Source organism: Phoenix dactylifera, chromosome 1 (assembly GCF_009389715.1).
Source record: "Phoenix dactylifera cultivar Barhee BC4 chromosome 1, palm_55x_up_171113_PBpolish2nd_filt_p, whole genome shotgun sequence".
In the NCBI taxonomy this organism is placed as follows: Eukaryota; Viridiplantae; Streptophyta; class Magnoliopsida; order Arecales; family Arecaceae; genus Phoenix; species Phoenix dactylifera.
The window spans coordinates 916,130-938,891 of record NC_052392.1 but is presented as its reverse complement, the minus strand read 5'-3'; the positions used below and the strand labels follow the sequence as shown (position 1 = coordinate 938,891).

Genomic DNA, 22,762 nt, shown 5'->3' with positions numbered 1-22,762 from the left:
CATAAGCGCTTGATCTTATCATAACCACTTTTGATACGCCTCTCCCTATTTTTGTGGCGCCTTCTCTCCTCTTATCACGCCCCATCTGAAGGATGTGTGGATGGGATGCATCCTTTGGTGATGCATCCCCACGCCATCTATAAATAGGAATGCTCCCGGTGTTTTCAAATCATCGGAAATCAATCCAACTCTCTCTCTCTCATATCCCTTCTTTCTTACATTAGTTTCTTTCTTTCTAACATTGCTTCTAGTGTGTCCTAAGCCAAGACAAGGTGGTCTTCATTAGGACAAAAAGATTAGAAGTGATTTTAGAAGGCTAAAGAAAAATAGAAAGGAAGGAAAACAAGCCGTTAGAGTTCTTTAGAAGAATTCTGCATTAAGGATCAAAAGTCTTTGGAGCTAAAGTCTTGATCAAGTTTTCGTGTGGATCACCATTGGAGGGCGGACACTTGGACGCCTCGTGGAGATTGTACACTTTGGATTAGCGTTTGAGGTATTCTACTAATTCTGTATTTATTTTATATTATTTGATTGTAATCATTAAGGTGATCTAGGCTTAAAAGAGTTTCATGCATAGGGACTTTATTAAGAAAATTTTAAAATCCCTAGCTTTCGCTGCCCATTATGACATGCTAGAACCCTTCATAGGATTCTTGCAATCCTAATGAGATTAGGAGTTTTGAATCAAAATTGGATTCCTACTTGGAGTAGGATTCCTAGAGTCCTAATCGGATTAGGACTTCGGATTCAAATAGAGTCCTAATTGGATTAGGACTAAAATTAAATATGTCCTAATTTGGATTAGGGTTTCTTAAGTCACAATTAATTATTAATCTAATAAATCAATAAGACTCCTAATTGGATTAGGATTGAAGAGTTCAATTGAGTCAAAATTGATTTAAGTTCTAATTGGATTAGGACTTACCTAGATTGGATCCAATTTGGTTCACCCTTGGGCTAAGCCTAATTGGATTAGGGATTGACCACATTAGGGCATCCCAATCCTTACTTAATAAGGATTAGGGCAACCATGAAGGAGGGGCACACGCCCCTCCTCCTTTTCTTGGCTTGTGGCGGCAACACAAGAGGGGCTGGCGCCCCTCTTGGAAGGTGATCAAGGGCTCCTAATTTGTAGGAGCCCTTCATACCTTTAAAAGGGGAGCAAGGGGGCCGGCGCCCTATTCAGTGTGAATCCTCTCCCTTCCAAGCCGTGGCCTCCCTCTCCTCCTCCTTGGTTCAGCCGCAAGCAAAGGGAAGAAAAGGAAAAGCCATTGGCGGCCCCCTCCTCTTCTCTTCCTCCTTCCAACGCAAGGAAAAGGGAGTAGGCTGCAAGGGCTTTGGTTCTTCATCCAGTTGCCTTCTTCTTCTTCCTCCTCTCAAGCACAATCAAGGGTTGATTGATAGAGAGAAAATCAGCCATCAAAAGAAGTCTTTGCAAGAGAGCTAGTACCCCGGGAAGACAAGAAAGCTTTGATCGGTCCTCTGCTTCGTGTGGATACCCGTAGAGGCCGGACGTTTGAACGGCTTCAAACGAACCTTCATCCTAAAATCACGAACTTTAGTTTGTGGTGATCATCTACCCGCACAAGGTGAAGATCTGATCTTCTAAATATTTTAAAAGTTTTTAATTCTTGCATAACTACGAACGGTTCATGAAACAACGTTCATGCGATGAACGTCGATCCCGCACATGCCTCTTCCGCTGCCATCTGATTTTTTTGAAATATCAGCGGCATGGGCGGGTTCCCAACACTTATATAATTCCAAATGAAAGGGGGAGCTTTAACTTCAGGATTTACTGTTTCACACCTTTCAATTTTGGATAAATTAAATGACTAAACACTTGAATTCATTTCAAAACTTTATTATAAATCTCCTTTTGGTTGAGCAATTCACTTTACAAATACTCAATGTTTTGTCATCATCAAAAAGGGAGAGATTGTGGAGTGATTGATTATAACCCTATTTGATTTTGATGAGCTCAAAGTATTTGAGTATATCTTATGTTATACTAATGAATTCAATCTAGTGTTTCAGGCAAATAGTTGTGAATTTATGTTTAAGTGTCTCTAGTTTGGTTCAATATATTTTGGCTAAGTATGGAACTCAATTTGAACCAAAGTCTGAAGCTCGAATCGACTCCGGAAGATTACGAGTCGACTCCAAGTGTTTTAAAAGTTCTGGCACATGCTTGAGTCGACTCCGATACACTACAAGCCGACTCCGACTGAGAACTGACAGAAGGACAGAAAGTTGATTTTCAGACCCTGTCAGCGAGTCGACTCCAAAAGGGTTCGAGTCGACTCCGATGGTTGCCGAGTCGACTCCCGACGTTTCCGAGCCGATTCCAAAGGATAACAGAAGAAAGACAGAACGATGTATTTCAGACCCTGCAACCGAGTCGACTCTAGAAGGTTACGAGTCGACTCCGAAGTTTGGCGAGTCGACTCCTAGTTACGTCCGAGTCGACTCTCAGAGGAAAGCAAGACTCAAAGGCAGAGAACCAACTTCGGGGACTCTGAGAGCCGAGTCGACTCCAAGCGCTCCAGAGTCGACTCCCAAGTCAGCCGAGTCAACCCCAACAAAGTCCGAGTTGACTCCGAGGCAGTTCAACTCCAAAGACAGAGGATCAGTTTTTTGGGCTCTAAGAGCCTAGTCGACTCCAAGATGATCCGAGTCGACTCGAGAAAGAAATGCAGAAAAATAGATCTCTGAAACCCTGAGAATGAGTCGTCTCCAGAGGGCCGAGTCATCTCCGGATATTGGCGAGTCGACTCCAGGTTTGGCCGAGTCGACTCCAGAACGAGACAGCACTTTAATTCAAATCTTGAACAGTGGGCGAGTCGTCTCCAGTAAAGCACGAGTCGACTCCAGCAACAGCCGAGTCGACTCCAGATCGAGCGAGTCGACTCCGACCCCAATGGATACATTGTCAGAAGTTGCAGATTGTGCAGAACAGCCACAATTTAGTGTCTAATGGCTAGTTTTCAAAGGGGACTGCTTAAATAGCCAGAGTGAACAGTACTAGACACGAAGAGAGCTATTCCATTCAAACAAAAAGAGATTTCCACCTACCAAAGGCTCTCAAAAGTAAATACAAGTGAAAGAAGGAAGAAGTGCATTGAACTCCATCCAACAAACTCTTTCCTTCGTATTTAAGGCTCCCCTTCTGACAGCAAATCTTCAGCACACTCAAAGAGGAGTCTCAGAGTTCGAGAAGCCCCTTCTTCCTCTTCCAAAATCTGTTTGAGGGCTTCTAACTCTACATTATTCATATTGTTCATATTTGCTTTCTAAGAAGCTTACCCTGTACTCTTTGCAAACTGTTTTCTTCTTGCTTGATTCGATCAGAGGATTGAATTAAGGTTGTTAAGGTTGGTTGGTGAGCCGAAGTTAAAACTAACGGTGTAAGGGTTCGATTGTGATCCTGGAAGAACAATCGGGTGGTTCTAGTCGGTGAGCCTGTGAAAACCGACCGAGTTCGTTGTGATCTCGCGAAAACAACAAGTTGGATTGTGAACTTGTAAAACAACCGGCTGTAATCCAAGAGATTATAGTGAACTCCCAAGTGAAGCTTGGGGAGTGGACGTAGGAGCAAGGGTTAGCTCTGAACCACTATAAAACCTTTTGTGTTTGCATTGGTTCATTGTCTCTTCCATCCTCTCCATTCACTACAACTAGTAATCTAATTAATCTGCTTGCAATAATCTTAATTAGTTACTCATTAAGTTTTTTATTTGCAATAATTACTTAAAACCCAATTCATCCCCCCCCCCCCCCCCCTCTTGGGTTGTCTTCTTGGGCAACAATAAATTTTATGATATTTCGTCTGAAACACTTAATCAAATTTATTAGTATAACAAAATATATACTCAAATATTTTGTATTCATCAAAATCAAGTATGGGGTCAATACGGTGCAATATATCTACCAACCGAATCTATTAGGATAATAACATCGAGAGTTCATTACATCTAGATTTATTACCAAGGGAATAGATCAAAAGTAAACATATATAGTTGGTTGCACAGATCAACAAGACAACAACAAACACAGCTTGGAGATAGCATCTTCATTATTTATTACAATGCGATTATAAGCAAACATCCATAGCTAATCCGGAATAACTAGACCAAATTGGGCTTCAAGTAAAACCCGAGAGCATCAAGCCACTGACCTGCACGTCCGAAGAAGGCAACAACTTTCCCAACTTTCACAGGAAAGGAGAAAGCGGTTCCTGCCTTCGGACCGTATGGTCCATGGGTGCCCATGGTGCTCACAAATGTAAGCGATCTTATGACGGTGTAGCCATAATAATTGCCACGATTGCCATGAAATATGCCATAGTAACCGGATATAGCTGTAAGGTAATGATTGGTTCCAAGATCAATCTGCAAAACAAAATGATAAACTTAAAGTCAGACCTGGAACAATAATTCGCAAACTGAAAGGTTGTTTAAAATCAAGCTAAACCAAAAAAAAAAGACCCTTCTAACTAATAACTAATAATAAGTCTTCGTACAAAATTAATGAAATGGGTGGCAATGCCTCGTTTACATCGAAAAAAAATCCTTGTAGAAAATATGTTAAAAAATAAAAAAGGTATAAGCATTTTTTTTGATGAAAAATAAAGGTCCAAGTATATGTATGTATTAACAAGTGGAAAAGAGAGGAGGACAGTTTGCAAACCATACCTCAGCCGTGGATCCATTTTCGCTGCCCCAGGTGCGAGACCATTTGGTCACTCCGTCGGCCACGTACTGAAATTTAATCGACTCAATACATCCGCTATAACGAATTATAATTTTGGTAAGTTGTGTAGGGGTGCCCTCGATGTCCCGTAAATTTTGTGGCCTTAATTCACCCCATGGGCCCACCTTAACAACTCCACACTGTAGCGGACAGTCATTCGCAAAATAAGAACAATCGTGAGCTCGAGGACTTGCATCCATTATAAAGGAACAAGAAACTACTTTTCCCCCAGAGAGATCCAGAATGACTACATCTTTTCTCAAAAATAAGAAAAAATGTCCGCATGTTTATGCAAAGCTCAATCTTTATAGAGCAATATAACCTCAAGCATATGTACAATTTAATTGTTAATAGTTAATTAAGACTATATATCTCTCAATTGCTATGGATATCCATCTAAGTTGAAACTATAACTTGGAACCTCATCAAATTTGTCAACTTGGATGAGGCTTGAAGTAAATAATTTGATCAAATGCACTATGTTGACACCTGCTTGTTAGCAGACAATTAGTTTACCATCTCATAAAAATAAATAATTAATTATTTCAAGAAAATATTACGGGAATCGTTCAAATCAGGTTCAGAAGTTTTTTCTAGTGCATGTGTTAAAAAGAGGGGTGTCAACTGGCATACCTAATTAGCTTAACTATTATTACAAGAAAGCACATTTATTTAGGCATTTTAATCATCTGAAAATCTAGTGCAAACTGAAAGATTTTTTTTACCTCAAATGATGTTTTTCTGTATACCCCAATTGCATCAAGTAGGTCACCCGAGCGCCCATGGAAGCTGTTGATCCAACCTGTACCTTTGGGAACATAAAATTGAGTTCCGTGCTCTCGGCCATAAGGGCCGTACTCACGAACGGTGGTAACAAAAGTAAGTGAGTATATAATTGTCATTCCTGCGTAAGCACCGTAATAGCCCTTTATGGAGAGGATAAACTCGGCTGGTCCAAGCTCAATCTGTAAAACAAATAATAATGATGATAATAGTAGTGATAATAATGATATTAGTAAAACTTTCCCATTCCATGATGAATACGAAGCTGATGCGAACGATAACACTATCATTTTTGGGTCTTTTTAAATTAAGTCAAAGGGAAAAAAAAAAAGAGTAAACACCTCTACAGGCGTGCCCCCGGCACCCCCGTACCTAGGGGACCAGCGGGCTGTCTCGCCATCCATATACTGAAAGGTGATTGAATTGATGACATCCCCCACACAAATTTTGATTTTGGTGATCGCTTGGGCCTTCTCAAACGACCATGCTGTCCCACCAGAACCACCCCATGGCCCTAACATATTGGTAGCATCCTCTCTGCTTGCCTGCAACAGTAGACACCTATTAGCTTTGATTGAACTAATAATATAAAATAAACTACTGATGATGAAATTAATTCCAACCCAAGATCTTGAACCCCACCATTGAGAAGTTGTGCTAACAAATGGTTTCCTCTTGGTTGGTTTTGATGAACGATCGAATGAAGAGATAATGGGTATTTATAGAGCCACGGACGTGCAGGCATAGCACAAGCCGACAACAGTAGTGTTCCAAATGGCAGTACGAACTGGCCAATTAATGGAACGGATCTAGGCGTCTAAGCAGGAGTAAGCAGAGTCTGATCATGGCAGAGATTCTAGCTTATCTCTTCTTCTTCTTCTTCTTCTTCTTCTTCTTCTTTTTTTCTTTTTTTTTTTTTTTTTTTAAATCAAAACGGTATTTCATTCATATACCTCTAACGTAAGTACAGCCAGACATATCAAAGAAAAGCAAACAAAATAAGGCGTGTGGAACGCCATCTAAACTAGACCAAAAGACATCCCCAGTGTGCCGGGCAACATAAGAGGCGACCCAATCTGCTGCACTGTTCGCTTCTCGGTAAGCATGGGCAACCTAACAGGAGATCAGCTCCTGCACCAAACTCCGAGTGTCCCGTATAAGAGGGTGATCATCACCATATATGTCCACACCACGCATCCAGTCAATCACCGTAGAACAATCACCCTCGAGAACGAGTCTCTCGGCCCCCAGGACTCGTCTCGCAAACCAAATACCCTCCCAAGCAGCCTGCAGCTCTGCTCCCACCGCCGAAACACCGAAGGTACTCCGTCCCCCAGCAGCAATAAAAGTGCCCCGGTGGTCCCTGATAACGAAACCCACGCCCCCAGAGGCACCATCCTCCGCCATACCACCGTCAAAGTTCACCTTAAGATAACCAGGGGGTGGGGGTACCCAAGAAAAGAAACTGAACCTGGACGCTGAAACAGCAGTACAGGTACCCCAGGTGTCCCTAGTCCTCCCAGGTGGATCCGACGTGGTCATCATAGATATCTCTGCTGCCTGCCTCAGAGCTCTCTCCATCACAACCCGTGGGGTCGACCGCCCACCCTCGAATAGACGGTCATTCCTGGCTAGCCATATGTGATAGGCTAGATACGCCACAATAGAACCAGTCTCAGCATCACTCGGCCTCCGAATAGACTCACACAGGAACCGGAGCATGTCCTCCACCGACTCCCATATAGGCAGCAGTAGCGCCGAGGCCTCTCTCCAACACTGCACAGCTGTAGGGCATCGAAGAAGAACATGGCCAACCGTCTTCTCGGCATCCAGACATACCTCGCAGAGTGAACCCATCCTCATCCCCCGCCGGGCCAACACGCTCCTGGTCGGAAGGCATCCCCAGGCTACCTTCCAAAGAAAAAGCGCCACCCGGGGGTGCACCCTCATCCTCCAAATCCATCCACCATCAATCCGTCTCTCAGGCTCCCTCCTAGTCCACGCATGAATATCCCTGGCACGTACGCGCGATCGGCCTGTCGGTAACCAGATCAGTCTGTCCGGCTCCGCCCAGGACGGAATCGGTAATGCCAGAATCCGCTCCACCAGCTGCTCCCCAAAGGTCTCCCGGATGAAAACCTCATCCCAGCTCCCCTCTCCCGGTACTAGCAGATCACCAACACAACGTCCCAACAGCCTGCTCGTATCCACCAGTGCCGGTAGCCTGCTGATCGGTAGCTCAGTCACCCAGCTATCCTCAATAACATCCACCGACATACCATCCCCGATGGCCCACCGGATGGCCGAGAGCACTGACGAAGCCCTGGCACTGATCTCCCTCCAAATAGGAGAATGGAGCCGCCCCGCCCTGATACCAACCGTCAATGCCCCGTACTTAGCCCTCATCAGTGAGGATCATAAACTATCAGGCTCCAACATGAGACTAGCTGCCAGCCGCATCGCCGATGCCTCCCGCCGCGAAACTAGTGACGGCACTCCCAAGCCGCCACAACTGACCGGCTGACAGAGCACCTCCCAAGCAACTAGATGTACTCTGCTTCTATCACCACGCCTCCCCCATATAAAGTCCCTGATAAGCCGCTCAACTGATCTCAGAGAGGCTACGGGAGGGACAGTGTGGGAAACAAGATATATCGGGATGGCACTAAGAACTGACCGTGCCAATGTGACTCTGCCCATCATGGATAGTGAATGCATCTGCCAACCCTCCAGTCTGTGTCTGATACTATGCTCAAGAGAGATGGTATCTCCACTACGCATACGCCGCCCAAGAATCGGCACACCCAGATATGTCAAGGTACCCACCTGTTCACCCACTCCCAGGGTCTCCATGATTCCGGCCTTTATCTGAACCTTGGTCTTCGGACTGAAAAGAATAGAAGATTTGTTCAAGTTGATCCGTTGACCAGAAGCCGAGCAGTAGGCTAAGAGGATCCTCCGAATCACATGGGCATTCTGCCTGGTCGCCCTAGCCAACAGCAAGCAATCATCAGCAAAGAGTAGGTGGGAAATCGGCGCAGCCCCCTGCACTGGCCTGTAAACCTCCAGAGTCTGTGTACCCACTGCAGCTCGAAGAGCTCTGGATAGTGCATCTGCACAGATAATGAAGAGCAAGGGAGACAACGGACACCCCTGGCGAAGTCCAACAGATGTCTGAAAGAAAGGAGAGGGTGTGCCATTTACCAGAATGGAGAAGGAGGGCCCCATCACACAGCCCATGACCCACCTGATCCACATCTCATGGAAGCCAAAACTCTGTAAAGAATGTCGCAGAAACTCCCAGCACATCCTATCGTATGCCCTCTCCATATCAAGCTTGACCCCCATAAGACAGCGCCGCACAGGAGCCTTCACCAGATCAAACATGAACTCCTGGGCAATTAGGACATTATCTGATATGTTCCTCCCCCCTATGAAAGCACCCTGCTCAGGACAGATAATACTAGGTAAAATCCCTCTCAGTCTCATTGCCAAGATCTTTGCCGTAATCTTATATAAGGTAGAACATAGACTGATAGGCCTAAAGTGTCCAGGCTCAGTAGCATCCTGGCGCTTGGGGATCAATGCAATAAAGGTCCTCTGCCACTCCGGACTCATCACCGCCGTACTGAAAAACTGCTGAATGGCCTCAATAATGTCGAGTCCTACAATCGACCAATACCTCCGAAAGAACACAGGTGGGAAGCCATCCGGCCCGGGTGCCTTGTCCCCCTCTAGGGACCACAACGCCTCCTGAATCTCCCGCCCCGATACCGGCCTTATCAGTGCTAAAGAGTCCACATCGGAAACCCTCTCAGAAGATAGGGGAGGCTCCCCACTCCCTGTCCGCTCTGTCCACCTGGTCCTGAAGAACTGCTCAAGCACCCTGCATATCATATTCGGGTCCTCTGTGGAATGTCCATCCTCGTCCCTAATAGATCTGATCCTGTTCCGCTGTCTCCTGATCAATGTGGACTGATGAAAAAATTTGGTATTCCTGTCCCCTTCTTGAATCCACTGTACTCTTGACCTCTGCCTCCAGAAGATCTCCTGTTGACTAAGGAGAGCATCATGCATAGATAGGAAGGATCTCAATTCCGAGAACTCCTCATGTGATAGTCCTCCCCCCGAGGCCTCTCGTAGTTGTAGATTTGCAATGGCCTCCTCTAACTCCTCAATTCTTCGGAATATGTTCCCTACCTCCACCCTGTTCCACCTCCGAAGGTATCTCCTAGCCAACTCAAGTCTGCGAGAAACCCGATACATAGCATCCCCCTGAACCGGCAAGTTCCAAGCCTCACTCACAACACCCCAAGACCTAGGGTAACACAACCATAACCTCTCAAACCTGAAGGGGCAATGAAAAGGGATGGGTCTGTCAGTACATACCAGTATTGGACTGTGATCAGAAGCTATCCTCGGTAGGTGTTTGACATGATAGTCTGGAAACTCCTGGATCCATCCAGCTGTAGCAAAAGCCCTGTCAAGCCTCTCCCAAACTCTAGCCGGACCCTGTTGATTGTTGCACCATGTGAATCTGGGCCCTGTGAAGCCCAGGTCTATCAGCCTATTTGTAGAGATAAACTCCTGAAACTCCCTTACCTTCCTCTGATAGGAGAATAGCCTCCCTCCCATCTTCTCCTGTGGGTCATCTATACAGTTAAAATCTCCTGCAATCAACATTGGCTGCCCCTGTTCAACCAGCTTGGAAGCCTCCTCCCACAGTGACCTCCAAGCCCTGAAATCGGTGCTAGCATACACAGCTGCAAAAATCCATGGCCTCCCCACCCTCTCAGATATCACCATGATCACTTCTTGGCTACTAACATTAAAGATATCCAGCTTCCCACCATCCAATTTCCATGTTACAAAGATGCCACCCGACAATCCCTGAGAATCCACAGCATAGAAACCCCAGGATCGTGGCAGTGCCCTCCTAGCTTTTACAATACTCCTCCCGGCCAACCGGGTCTCAAATAAGACACAGATGTCTGGATTGTGCACCTGCACCAACCTCCGAAACGCCGGGGCGAACGAAGGTTTTCCGGCCCCCCGACAATTCCAAAGGATTAACTTCATTAACAACTAAGTTCAGTGGCTCGACTCTCCCTCCCAGAGCCGACCCCATTGTTCACATTCACCACACTATCCCCCTTCACTCCCATGCTGGAAGCAGGCTCAAGACTCCCCTTCTGCACAGCTGCCAAAGTTTGGGACAGAAGCTCGCTGTGGCTCGGGGTACTGTTCCCCCGTGCCAAATGGCACAAGGTTTCCACAGTACCATCACCCTCCCTGCCGAAATCTCCCTTAGATGTTGCAGCTGCCTCAGCTCGGGCGGACTCTTCTTGGCCATCCGGCGGCTGCACCACACCCTCCGCCGCCTTCAAGACCGACGGGAGGTCCCCCACCGAGGTGGCTCGGGATAACCTCCAGCCTGAGGGTCGACCGCCGTTTGCTTCCCGCCCGCCGCCGGCCTTAGGTGGCCTAGACCTCGATGGTGCCGCCGGCGGAGGGGAGCTCCGGCTTCTCCGATGCCCTACCGCCACCAACCTCCGGAAGCCCCCCACCGGACGGGCACCTCCAGCTGGGCACGGGATGTCGACGAAGCCACCCTTCTTTGATGGACTACGGGCGCGTTTGAGCGGACTCAAACCCGGTCCACGACCCGCATCCAACATAGGTAGGACCCGGCCATCCGCTATTGGGCCCAGCCCATCGCCAGGCCCAGTAGCATCCGACCCAGTCTTAGGACTAAGCGGGCCAGATCCCGCCCGCCTATCCACAATAGCAATGGGCCGCGTCTCGTTGCCAGCCCAAACTCCCGGGGGCCGATCCCTCTCAGCCAACACCGAGTCACTGGTCGACTCGGACAATGCACCGAACGCGCCCCCCAGTTGACTCACATCGCCTCCCGAGTTGCCATTGGAGCTTTCACCCTTGTCCTTCTCCGGCGATTTCCGCCGGGCCACCTTGGATGGCTTCTGCCAGCCATCCAGGTCCACAGGGGAGACAGAGGGGATCGTCTCCCCATCCACCGGAGACGTCTTCGTCCGAGAAGGCGTGCCCACCGGTTTTGGACCACTCTCCGACGCCATCGGCTTCCTCGTCTTCACGTTCCCTTCCCCGGCCCTCATTTGCCGAACCCTGTGTGTGACCAACCACGGCCCATACCCTGGGTTCACCGGAGGTTCGATCCCACTGACCCCTCCCTGTGAAGGAATCGCCGATGTACCCTTCGGCACCTCCGTAGCTGCCTCACTGCACCCATCCACCGGGGACCCGGACGGACCCGCTGCACAGAAGGCTTCTCCGTGCCCAACCCTGCCACATCTGCAACACGGGTTCGGAAGGTTCTCAAAAATGAACCCTTGCCAAACTCCCTCCTCCCGCCCCTGTGCCTTCCCCTTCACAAAGGTACCTCCTCTCAGAGGGTGTTGGAGGTCCACCTCGATCTTGACCCTCGCAAAACCCCGCTTCTTGCCCTGTTCTGTTGTCTCGTCCACTGCCAGCGGCTTACCGGCCTTCGCTGCCAACTGGAGGATGACGGATTCCTCCCAGTAATCCAATGGCAGCCCGGGCATTCGTAACCAGACCATTACCTTATTTAGCTTGCCTGCACCGGGATTGAAATTTGGCCTCCACTGCTCCATGGCATGGATCTGCCCTGCCACCAGCCATGGCCCCCAGCTCAATGCCTTCTCCCTGTGTTCCTCGCAGGAGAACCGCACCACAAAGAAGCCATCCAGCAATGGGAAGATCTCGGGAAGGTCAGGTAACTTCATGATACGCCGAATCTCCTTAACCACCCATTCGGCAGGGACGACTCTTCCCAGGCTCCGAATCAGCACCGCCAGGGCCTTCCATGGCTTCCTAATCTCCTCCAACTTATCGTCGTCGACCTCCACCTCGTCATCGTAACGATTCTGCATCGCCTCCAGTTCCCGATCGGGGATCCGATGGTTCGTCCAATGCGGCCTCCTCGGGGCGCCTCTTGCCACCTCCGACCACGACGGTCCCCTCGCCACACCCCCCACGGTATTCCAGTTTGGACGGGTTGGAACGCCATCCATCGACCCCATCTTCCTCCCCACCTCCGGCTCCGCCATCTCCCCCGACCACCAATCGTTCGGGATAATCCCCGTGAGACCGCCCACGGTCGCACGAAGATTAAAGCACTCACTCACTCACTCACTTATCTCTTCAAGGGGTCGCAGAGTCTCGATCGTCGTATTAGAGGACTGACTGGTTGACTTCCCTCACGCGTCTTGGGCCACGCCTGCACGCGCGCGCCCGCGGACCCTTCCGCAAGAAGTCCAAAAAGTTTCTTTTTTTTTTTTGGGCCAACCCCAAAAACCCTATTAATATTTCTTATTTTTTCTAATTTTTGGACATAAAAAATAGAAAAAAAATATGGAGAAAAGTTTTTCCTCCTCTTAGCTACTTTTTGATTTTTATTTTTGCACCTTTATTCAGCAAAAATTGTTTTATTTTTTTATTTCGTTCTTTGCTGGATCTGCAAATCTGATCGGGCTCGTTTTGGCTTCTTCCAAGACGTACCGAAGAAGAAGAAATTTTAGGATCGTCATATCTCTGAGGAGAATTGCCGAAAGATCCATACGTGGAGACAAATACTTCTTTGGAACAGCGTCTACATGCTTCGACCTGCCTTCAATCAGGCTATTTTCTCTAACTTTTATTTTAAATTTAATATTAGTAGATCTGTAGCATTCACAATTTTATGATTTAAATTTATTACATGAATAGATTTCTTTTATGCTAAAATAGATTTATTTTGAAGCCGAATAATATATATATATTATTCCTTTTAAGATTTTCTATTAATTGTAATTATAGATTTATTTACTTATTTAGGTGATTTATTGCTAACAATCTAAAGAAGTATCTGTTTATTTTTTGTTAGTAATATATAATTCAATAAATTCTTTATTACAACTTTTGACATATTAGATCTCGATTATAATAATTGTTTTGCTAGCACAAAATTAGTAATCAATTATTTTAATAAGCTAATAAATCATTTTAATATATAATTCATTGAATTGATAAATTAGATCTCAATTACAATAATTATTTTGCTAAGCACAAAATTAGTAATCAATTATTCTAATAAGATAATAAATCATTCCAATATATAATTTATTGAATTGATATATTAGATTTCAATTATAATAATTATTTTGCTAGCACAAAATTAATAATCAATTATTCTAATAAGATAATAAATCATTCTAATATATAATTCATTGAATTGACGTATTAGATCTCAATTACAATAATTGTTTTGCTAGCACAAAATTAGTAAACAATTATTTTAATAAGATAATTAATTATTCTAAAAAGGTATTAATTTGTTTAACCTCCAAGAGGTTTATTATACCTCCATTTGGACTCCTCAAGGAGTAATTTTCAGATTCCATTCAAACAAAAAATTCAAAATTTGGTTGATCCATAATAACTAATTTAAGTTTGCACTTAGGCTTTTCTAAAAATTGAATTTGTGTGATTTCTAGTGATTATATCCACTAACTAATAGTGTTAAAGAAAAGCTTGTCAAAAGGCATACGTACCTAAGAAAAGCTGGTACTCAAGTGAGCCTAGTGCTCCACCACCGATCTGGAGCTGATCTGACTTTTATTTTTTGGATATATAAACTAGACATCCAAAATTCAATATAAATTTTAGTGCAATCTTTTGACATAAACTTTTTGCCTTCATTCAGGTTTCTGTCTCTTTTCTATAACTTTGAACTTGTGAGCACCTTAATGTGAAACCTGAAAAGTTTGATAGCCATAACTTTAGGAGGTGACAGAACCAAATGCAGTTCTGGCTCACCACATTAGCCTTGATCTCAGCCATAAGTGAGAACACTACTGAAATTGATAATAGGTCTAACCCAACTACTCCACGACCTGCTACTCGCCACAACCCAAACTGGAGTTCATCCTCCTCTCACACTGAACCTTCTGCCTCCACCAGCACACCCTCTAGGACACCTGATGAGATAAACTATCATTGCCTATGAATAACTTTAGGATGGTGGACTCAAAGCCTATGAATAACCAAATTCATGATTTTGAAATTCTGATTCACCAGCTTAGGGCTAATGGAACCAATTTGGATGAATCATTCTAGGTAGCTTGTCTGATAGATAAACTATCTAATTTCTGGTCTGATTTTGCTAAGACTCTGAGCCATACCCAAAGAGGTCTCATCCTAACCCAAGTTTTGAACTACATTAGAATTGAAGAGTAGTATAGGCTCAGGAGTAAAACTTCTACTGGACATAAGAATAATGCTTATAATGTAAAGGCCCCACCTAAGAAAAATCAAAACCGACCCTTCCGTAAGCATTTCAAAAAGAAACCCTACAACTCTAAAAACCCTAACCACCAATACAATGAAAAACCTATTCAATCCCAGGAGCAGAAGAAGAAGAAAGAGGAAGGTGGTGTTTGTTTCTGTTATGTGTGTGGTCGGACCAACCATTTGTCTCTCCAGTGCTTCTATAAGAAGACTACACCTCTTTAATCCAAGAAGAAAGGTCCACACACAACCAGTGCTCAAGTCAACATGGTGACTTCCGGCGCTGGCTCCTCTGAGACTGCTTTTCAGGTCTATTTCCTTCACTCCTAAAGTTAACATGACTTTACAAGCACTTGATTAGTGGATTGATACCGGAGCTGGTATTAATAGTTGTTCAGATCGCTCCTGATTTTCTTCTTATTAGATCTCAAGTGGAGGAGCTGTGATCATGGCAAACAGCTCGAAGGCACGTGTGCTAGGAGTAGGATGTGTAGACTTAAAGCTTACTTCTAGAAAAGTCCTATCCCTACACGGCGTCCAACATGTTTCGGTCGTTAGGAGAAACCTAATTAGTGGTTCCTTGCTTATCCAGCAAGGTTTTCATCTTGTTTTTGAGTCCAATAAAGTTGTAATTTCTTATGGTGTAATGTTTATTGGAAAAGAATTCTTTAGTGAAGGACTGTTTAAGTTGAATATAATAGTTCCTTCAATAAATAAAAATTCTTTGATCATGAATATAGAACCTCCTTCTATTTGGCATGGTAGATTTGGTCATATAAATTATAATACAATTAAGCAACTTATGAACCTAAATTTAATACCAAAAAATGATCTTAAGAACCATGAGAAATATAAAATTTGTGTAGAAGCCAAACTTCCTAAGAAGCCTTTTAAATCTATGAATAGGAATTCAGATCTATTAGAGTTGATCCATAGTGATGTTTGTGACTCTGGTAGAACTTCTAGGGGAGGTAACAGATACTTTGTGACCTTCATAGATGATCTATTCAAGTTCTGTTACATCTACCTAATTAAAACCAAGGATGAGGTGCTTAGCAAATTTAAGATTTTTAAGATCGAAGCTGAAAACCAACAGGGTGCTTGGCAAAAGTGAAAATACCTAATTTTAAGAGAAAGAAAATAAGACCTAAAACAGTGGATGCCATATTCATAGGATATGCAGCCAATAGTAATGTCAATAGATTTTTGATGATTAATTTTGAAGAAAATGATATTAGTAACAATACTATCATAGAAGCCGGAGATGCAACATATTTTGAAGACACCTTTCCACTTAGGACTAGAGTAGATAGTGGTATAGCTAGTAACTCTAGTAGAATAAGGACTAAAGAAATAGAAGTAGAAACAGAACCTAGAAGGAGTAAGAGATCCAGAATAGAGAAAACATTTGAAAATGACTTCTATACCTTTCCTATAGAGGACTCTTCAACTACCTTTGAGGACGCAATGAAATCCTTGGACTCATCTTTTTGGAGAGAAGCTGTAGACAATGAAATGCAGTCAATTATCCAAAATCATACTTGAAAACTGACTCATCTTCCTTCTGACTATAAAACTATAGGGTGCAAATGAATCTTTAAGAAGAAACTTAGGCCTGATGGATTTGTAGATAAATTTAAGGCTAGATTAGTTGTCAAAGATTTTACTCAAAGATCTAGGGTAGATTTCTTTGATGTCTATGCACCTATAGCTAGAATTATTACAATTAGGGTCCTCATAGCACTAGCCTCCATCCATAGATTAGTGATTCATTAGATGAATGTGAAAACAGCTTTTCTAAATGGAGACTTAAATGAAGAAATCTATATGGATCAGCTAGAGGGATTTATAAATCCAGACTAAGAAAAGAAAGTTTGCAGATTAATCAGATCTCTCTATTGTCTTAAACAAGCACCCAAGCAATGGCACTTAAAATTTGATGAAATCATACTGATATTTGGATTTGAAATCAATAGTACAGATGAATGTCTATACCATAAGAGAGTTGGAAATAAATTTATGATCTTGTGCCTCTATGTAGATGATATATTGATCTTTGGACAGATCTTTAGATAGTTGATGAAGTAAAGCAATTTTTATGTCAAAAGTTTGATATGAAAGACTTGGGACAAACTGACTTAATTTTAAATATCAAAATAATTAGAAGTGCAAATAGAATTGAGTTGTCCCAAAGGCATTATGTTGACAAGATTCTCAATAAATTTAATTATACCGATTGTCAGCCGGTCTTTACTTCCTTTGATCTCTCTACACACCTTAAGAAGAACTTAGGAATTTCTATCCTTCAAAGCCTATATGCTCAAATCATAGGCTCACTAGGATTCCTAGCAAACTACACCAGGCCAGACATAGCATATGCTGTAAATAGACTTAGTAGATATAATATTAATTATTACCCAAGTTGACAACCCAAGAGGGGGAGGGTGAATTGGATTTTCTAAATTTTTTTGGACCTTAATTTTGTTTGATAGATGTATTAGTAGTTTGTATTGTGTTGAATATATAGGTGCAGTGGAAACAAGAAGAACATAATGCAAACACACAAGAAATATAGTGGTTCGGTGCTCTCCAAAGCACCTACGTCCACTCCTCAAGCGTCCCCTTAGGAATTTACTATAATCCCACGGATTACAGTTGGATTGTTTTGCCGGGTTCACAATCCAAAAACCCTACAATTGGTTTTACGGGATCACCAATAACCTATCCGTTAGTTTTACGGATTCACCAACAACCTACACTATTGGTTTTACGGGCTCACCAACAAACCTTATAACAAGAACAAGAGAATAAGGAACAAAACTCCTAAATGAGTAAATATAACAATAATGCACTTAAAGAAGAGGTAAGAAAGTGTTTATTGTTTTGTAGATTGCTCTTCTCTTCTTTCCCAATGTTGCTTCACTCCTCAAGGGGTTGGTAGAGCTTTTGAAGAGGCTTGAAGACTGCTCAACCACCTTCTTTCAGAATTTGAATGAAGCAAATTGATGAAGAATACTTGGGCTTTCTTTTTCACTTGAATGCACTCTTAATTTTGCAAAAGATGCTTTTTCTGATGAATAGAGGCTCTTAAATACTTCTCCAACCCTCTTTAATTACTTTCTAGCCATTGGAATGGAGATTATAAACGTTTCTAGCCATTGGAGCCCCAAAAAGTACTTCTGCAGAACTAGCCGTTATGCTGTCAGTCGTGCTGGGGTCGACCCAAGCAAATCTGAGGTCGACCCAAGTTACTGTTCCACAGACTGGGGTTGGCTCAAGTTTTTCTGGGGTCGACCCATTCTACAATGGGGTCGGCCCTCTCAGAAAATCTAGAAGCTTGTTTTTTGACCTTTCAGGTTAGGGTCGACTCAAACTTTCTTGGGGTCGACCCATGCTACAGTGGGGTCGACCCAAGCTACAGTGGGGTCGGCCCTCTCAGAAAATCCAGAGACTTATTTTTTTGGTGTCTGAAGCTGGGGTCGGCTCAAGCATTCTTTGGGTCGGCTCCACCTAGGTCGGCTCAAGAATTCTTTGGGTCGGCCCTCTCAGTCAAATTTCAGAAAGCTGATTTTTGAATGTCTGAAGCAGGGGTCGGCTCATGCATTCTTGGGGTCAGCTCATGTGTTCTTGGGGTCGCCCCTGACATTCCTGGGGTCGACCCATGCTTGTGCCACTAAGCCATGTTGTGCCATTTGAGTCCCAAAGTAATCCAATTGTTTCAGGGTCGACTCCATTTCTTCTGAGGTTGACTCCAACTCTGTGCCAAGTGTTTCAAGGGTGTGCCACATCGTGCCAAAGTGTGCCAAATGTATCGGGGTCGACTCCAAACTTTCTAGGGTCGACTCTAACTCTGATTTTTCTGCATCTTGAGGTTTGACTTACATACAGGTTCAATAAAATATATTCCAAGTGAAGTAAGATGCTTGGCACAACAATGTTTCATACCCTTAATAGTAAAAATTACTGAGTTGCCCTTTAGGGTGTTCTTATCTTGAAACTTAGTCGTAATGAATTTTTAAATTTTCTCTTTTGCTCTACTATGAACTTTATCTCCAATTTAACTCTTGAGAGTTGTTTTGACCTTGTATATACGATATTTTGTGAATGTATCTAGTATGTATCGAGCGTATCGAGAATGTAATATTTTTCTCTTTCTTAAGTGTATATTTACTTGATTAAGTTTGTTAATAGCCTTGATACTTCCATATGGCCTTCATGGTTTTGTAAACATCAAAATAACATTATGATTCTCATTAATCCAAATAGAGATCACTGGACAGCATTAGAGAGGATCCTTAGGTATCTTAAGGGTACCAAGTCCTATAATTTGCACTTTAGTAGGTTTCTTGCTGTTCTAGAAGGCTATAGTGATGCCAACTGGATCAGCGATATATTAGATATTAATCTACCACATAATATCTTTCTTCTAGGAGGTGCTGCTGTGTCTTAAAAATCCACCAAATAAACTTTGATAGGAGTACCATTGAGTATAAACTAATCGCTTTAGACACTACTAGCACTGAGGCTAGTAGCTTAGAGATCTACTTATAGACCTTCCTGTAGATGAGTCACCTTTACCACCTGTCTCCTTACATTGTGACTGTAAATCTGCAATAGATAAGTGCAACTAAGAAAATGCCAATGTAAAAATGAACAGGCACTTAAAAGTGCATCATAAATCATTAAGATATAAATTGAAAAATAATGTTATAGCTTTGAATTTTGTAAAATCAGAAAATAATTTAGTTGATCAGCTTACAAAAAGTTTGTTTAGAACAGTAGTTCTAGAGTCGTCGAGGGGGATGGGGCTTAGCCCATAAAGATAGATCACCACGGTAGAAACCCAACCATAAAAGGTTCAACGGGTAGAAACAAACCGGAGTGTGACTAAGAGGAGCACTGTTTTATGTATTCCTCATCCCTATGGCATTAGTGCTCATAAAAGCAAGTGGTAGGATGAGTTTATTTATATAACTCTTAATGAGCCCGAGACCCAAGAGGTAGGAGCTTCCTTACTAGCTTCCTTCCGCGACTATGAAAAATTGGCGATTTCCTAAAAAGCATATGAAAGATACCTGCGCATGGCTATATTAGCGCAACCCGCTTAGAATCTAGATCGGGCTATATTATGTATACTGTTGATTTAATCTTAGTCATAGATTGAGGTTCAAGGTTAAGCCCACTTTAGCTCCACAGATGTAATTAATTATCATTAAGTGAAGGTTCAAACCGAAAGGTATCGACACCTATTACATAATATAAGATATCCAGCATTTTATTTTTGATTTTAAAATTATTCAAAAAATAATTTTTGTGGAAGATTGTCAGAAAAATTAATTAACCCAAGACGCATGCTCGGGCGTCTTGGGCCACGCTTGCATGTGCGCGCATGCGCGCGTTGGCACCAGCGGGTGCACGTTGGCCGCGGGATAACCACAAATACGTCCGCAAAAAGTCCAAAAGGCTCCTTGCTTTCTTTTTTTAGGCCAACCCCAAGAACCCTATAAATATCCCTCATTTTTTTTCTTTCTGGACAAAAAAATAGAGAAAAATTCTAAAAAAATTCTAGAGAAAATTTTTTTCTCCTCTTAGCCACTTTCTGATTTTTATTTTTGCACCTTTATTCAGCAAAGTTTATTTTATTCTTTTTATTTCGTTCTTTGCCGAATCTGCAAGTCCGACCGGATTCGTTTTGGCTTCTTCTGAGACGTACCGAAGAAGAAATTTTAGGATCGTCGTATCTCTAAGGAGAATTGTCGGAAGACCCGTACGTGGAGGCAAATACTTCTTTGGGACAGTGTCTACGCGCTTCGACCTGCCTTCAATCAGGTTATTTTCTCTTACTTTTATTTTAAATTTAATATTAGTAGATCTGTAGCATTCACAATTTTATGATTTAAATTTATTACATGAATAGATTTTTTTTGTACTAGAATAGATTCTTTTGTGCTAAAATAAATTTACTTTGAAATCGAATAATATATATATATATATATTATTTTTTTAATATTTTCTATTAATTGTAATTATAGATTTATTTGTTTATTTAGGTGATTTATAGCTAACACCTTGACCCAAGCGGCTGGAGGGAGGTAGGGTCCGCGACTGGTTTAGCCCAGAAGAGGGGGGTGGGATGCGGACCTAGTGCTAAAGAATTTTGGTGAGCAGCTGGCAGAGCGAGTGTTGACAGTGCCCATCACGATGGTAGAGGCGGAGGACAAACGAGTGTGGGGCCGATGTAGGAGGCCGAAGATGCAGACTCGGGACCTCCTCGGGCTGGTCAGGGGAACGACGGCATGGCAGATCGAGAGGGGTGGCTTTGGATGCTGCGCATCCATCCTTGGATGGCCCTATTCGTCTGAAATGTGGCCTAGGCATGTTTGCCCACCAAGAGAGTGCTGGCTCGGCGGGGGTTGAGTATTACCCCCGAATTAGTGGGGGTTGAGGGCCAACGTATCTTCAATCACTCCGTCATCAGTGTCGAGGTTCGTGCTGCCTGGAAAAGGGTCTTATATGCAAGACGGACTCTGTGTGCGGACTCTATCTGCCACGGTGATTGACGGGATATAGGGCACCTAGCAGGCTGCCTGCTGAGGGGATGCGCCTTCTTCTTAAATATTCGCCGCCTACTAGATGAATGCATAATCTTTTGGGCTATTCATGCTTATAGAGAGACTAATAATGCGGCGGATTAGCTTTTTATGTAGCTTGGCTTTATTTGGAAGAACCAGGACACCGTCCCGTCTCCTGTGTCTTATTTTGTTATTTGATACTTTGGGTTGGTTCACCCTCGTTGTTTGGGAGCCTCCGGTGTACTAAATAATATATATATATATATATATATATATATATATATATATATATATATATATATATATATATATATATATATATATATATATATATGTATAAAGAGGAAGGCATGGCCTCGTTCTGTTAAAAAAAACACCTAAAACCTTTGCAGCAAAAGGATCGGGAAGGTGAACGACAAAGGGGGATCTTACCATTGCGTATACATGTCAAGAACGACGATTTTGGAGCTGGCGGCCTTCACAAGGGATCCTACCATCTGACGTCCACCATCAGATCCACGAGGCACTCCGCTGCCGCCATCAGATCCCCCCTCTCTGCCGCCTCCAACAGCCTCTGCGACGCCTCCTACGGCTGGGTCGGAAGGGGTGAGGGAGAATGGGGGGTGAGGCTGGGTTGGGTTGGAAATGTTGGGTGTGTGTGTGTGTGTGTGTGGGGGGGGGGGGGTTGGGAGGGCGGCGGCTGGGTTTGGAAGGGGCGGGGGAGACGGAGAGGCGAGGCAGACGCAGGGGCGAGGGAGGAAGGGGTTTGGGGGAGACGCCCCGGGGTTGGGGGGCGCCGCTGGGTTTGGAAGGGGGGAAGACGGAAGAGCGAGGGTTTGAATGTGGTTTGGGGGAGACACGGGGATGAGGAGCAGCGGCTGGGTTTCAATGGGATTTGAGGGAGACGGGGGGTCTCGATCATGGCAGAGATTCTACCTTATCTGGGACCGCAGGGTCTCGATCATGGCAGAAATTCTACCTTATCTTCCTTCTTCTTCTTCTTCTTTATTTTTTTTGGGTACATATTCTACCTTATCCCTTCGAGGGACCGCAGGGTCACGATCATGGCAGAAATTCTACCTTATCTTTTCAAAGGACCGTGGGGTCTCGATCGTCAACAAAATTCATCAGACCGGCTTGAAAAGAGATTCTAACTCATCTCATGAAGGGAAGGCGTACTCCAAAAAGGCCAACAAGGCTGCTAATTGTATCACCTTCTTTGGTGCTCATGATTCTGAAAATATTCTATGAACTCATTCTATATCTGTTCTTCTACCCCCTATAGTATTTTGTCTTTTGATTCAGATGGCAGTGCTAACACGAGACTAGTG

At 43.7% G+C, this 22,762-nt stretch overlaps 1 protein-coding gene across 3 annotated transcripts; it reads right to left on the bottom strand.

The window, feature by feature from the left end:
- Nucleotides 1-3,924: 3,924 nt before the first annotated feature.
- Nucleotides 3,925-22,371, bottom strand: LOC103698094 (jacalin-related lectin 3-like). Of its 3 annotated transcripts, none has more exons than XM_039120820.1 (5): nt 21,864-22,306; nt 5,877-6,080; nt 5,478-5,717; nt 4,695-4,892; nt 3,925-4,391 (listed from the first exon to the last, which is right to left on the bottom strand). In XM_039120820.1, exons 1-5 carry the CDS (start codon nt 21,864-21,866, stop codon nt 4,128-4,130), a joined length of 909 nt encoding a protein of 302 aa, XP_038976748.1. In that variant the 5' UTR covers nt 21,867-22,306; the 3' UTR covers nt 3,925-4,127. The 3 variants fall into 3 exon arrangements, with proteins under 3 accessions (XP_038976748.1, XP_038976788.1, XP_038976831.1); XM_039120860.1 differs by lacking the exon at nt 21,864-22,306 and adding an exon at nt 6,178-6,448; XM_039120903.1 differs by lacking the exon at nt 4,695-4,892 and having other exon boundaries at nt 21,864-22,371.
- Nucleotides 22,372-22,762: the final 391 nt, after the last annotated feature.

Coding starts and splice junctions, on each gene's coding strand:
- LOC103698094 (XM_039120820.1), bottom strand. Junction 5,718..5,876: donor CCGGGGGCACGCCTGTAGAG/GTGTTTACTCTT, acceptor TTTGTTTTACAG/ATTGAGCTTGGACCAGCCGA. Junction 4,392..4,694: donor AAAATGGATCCACGGCTGAG/GTATGGTTTGCA, acceptor TTTGTTTTGCAG/ATTGATCTTGGAACCAATCA.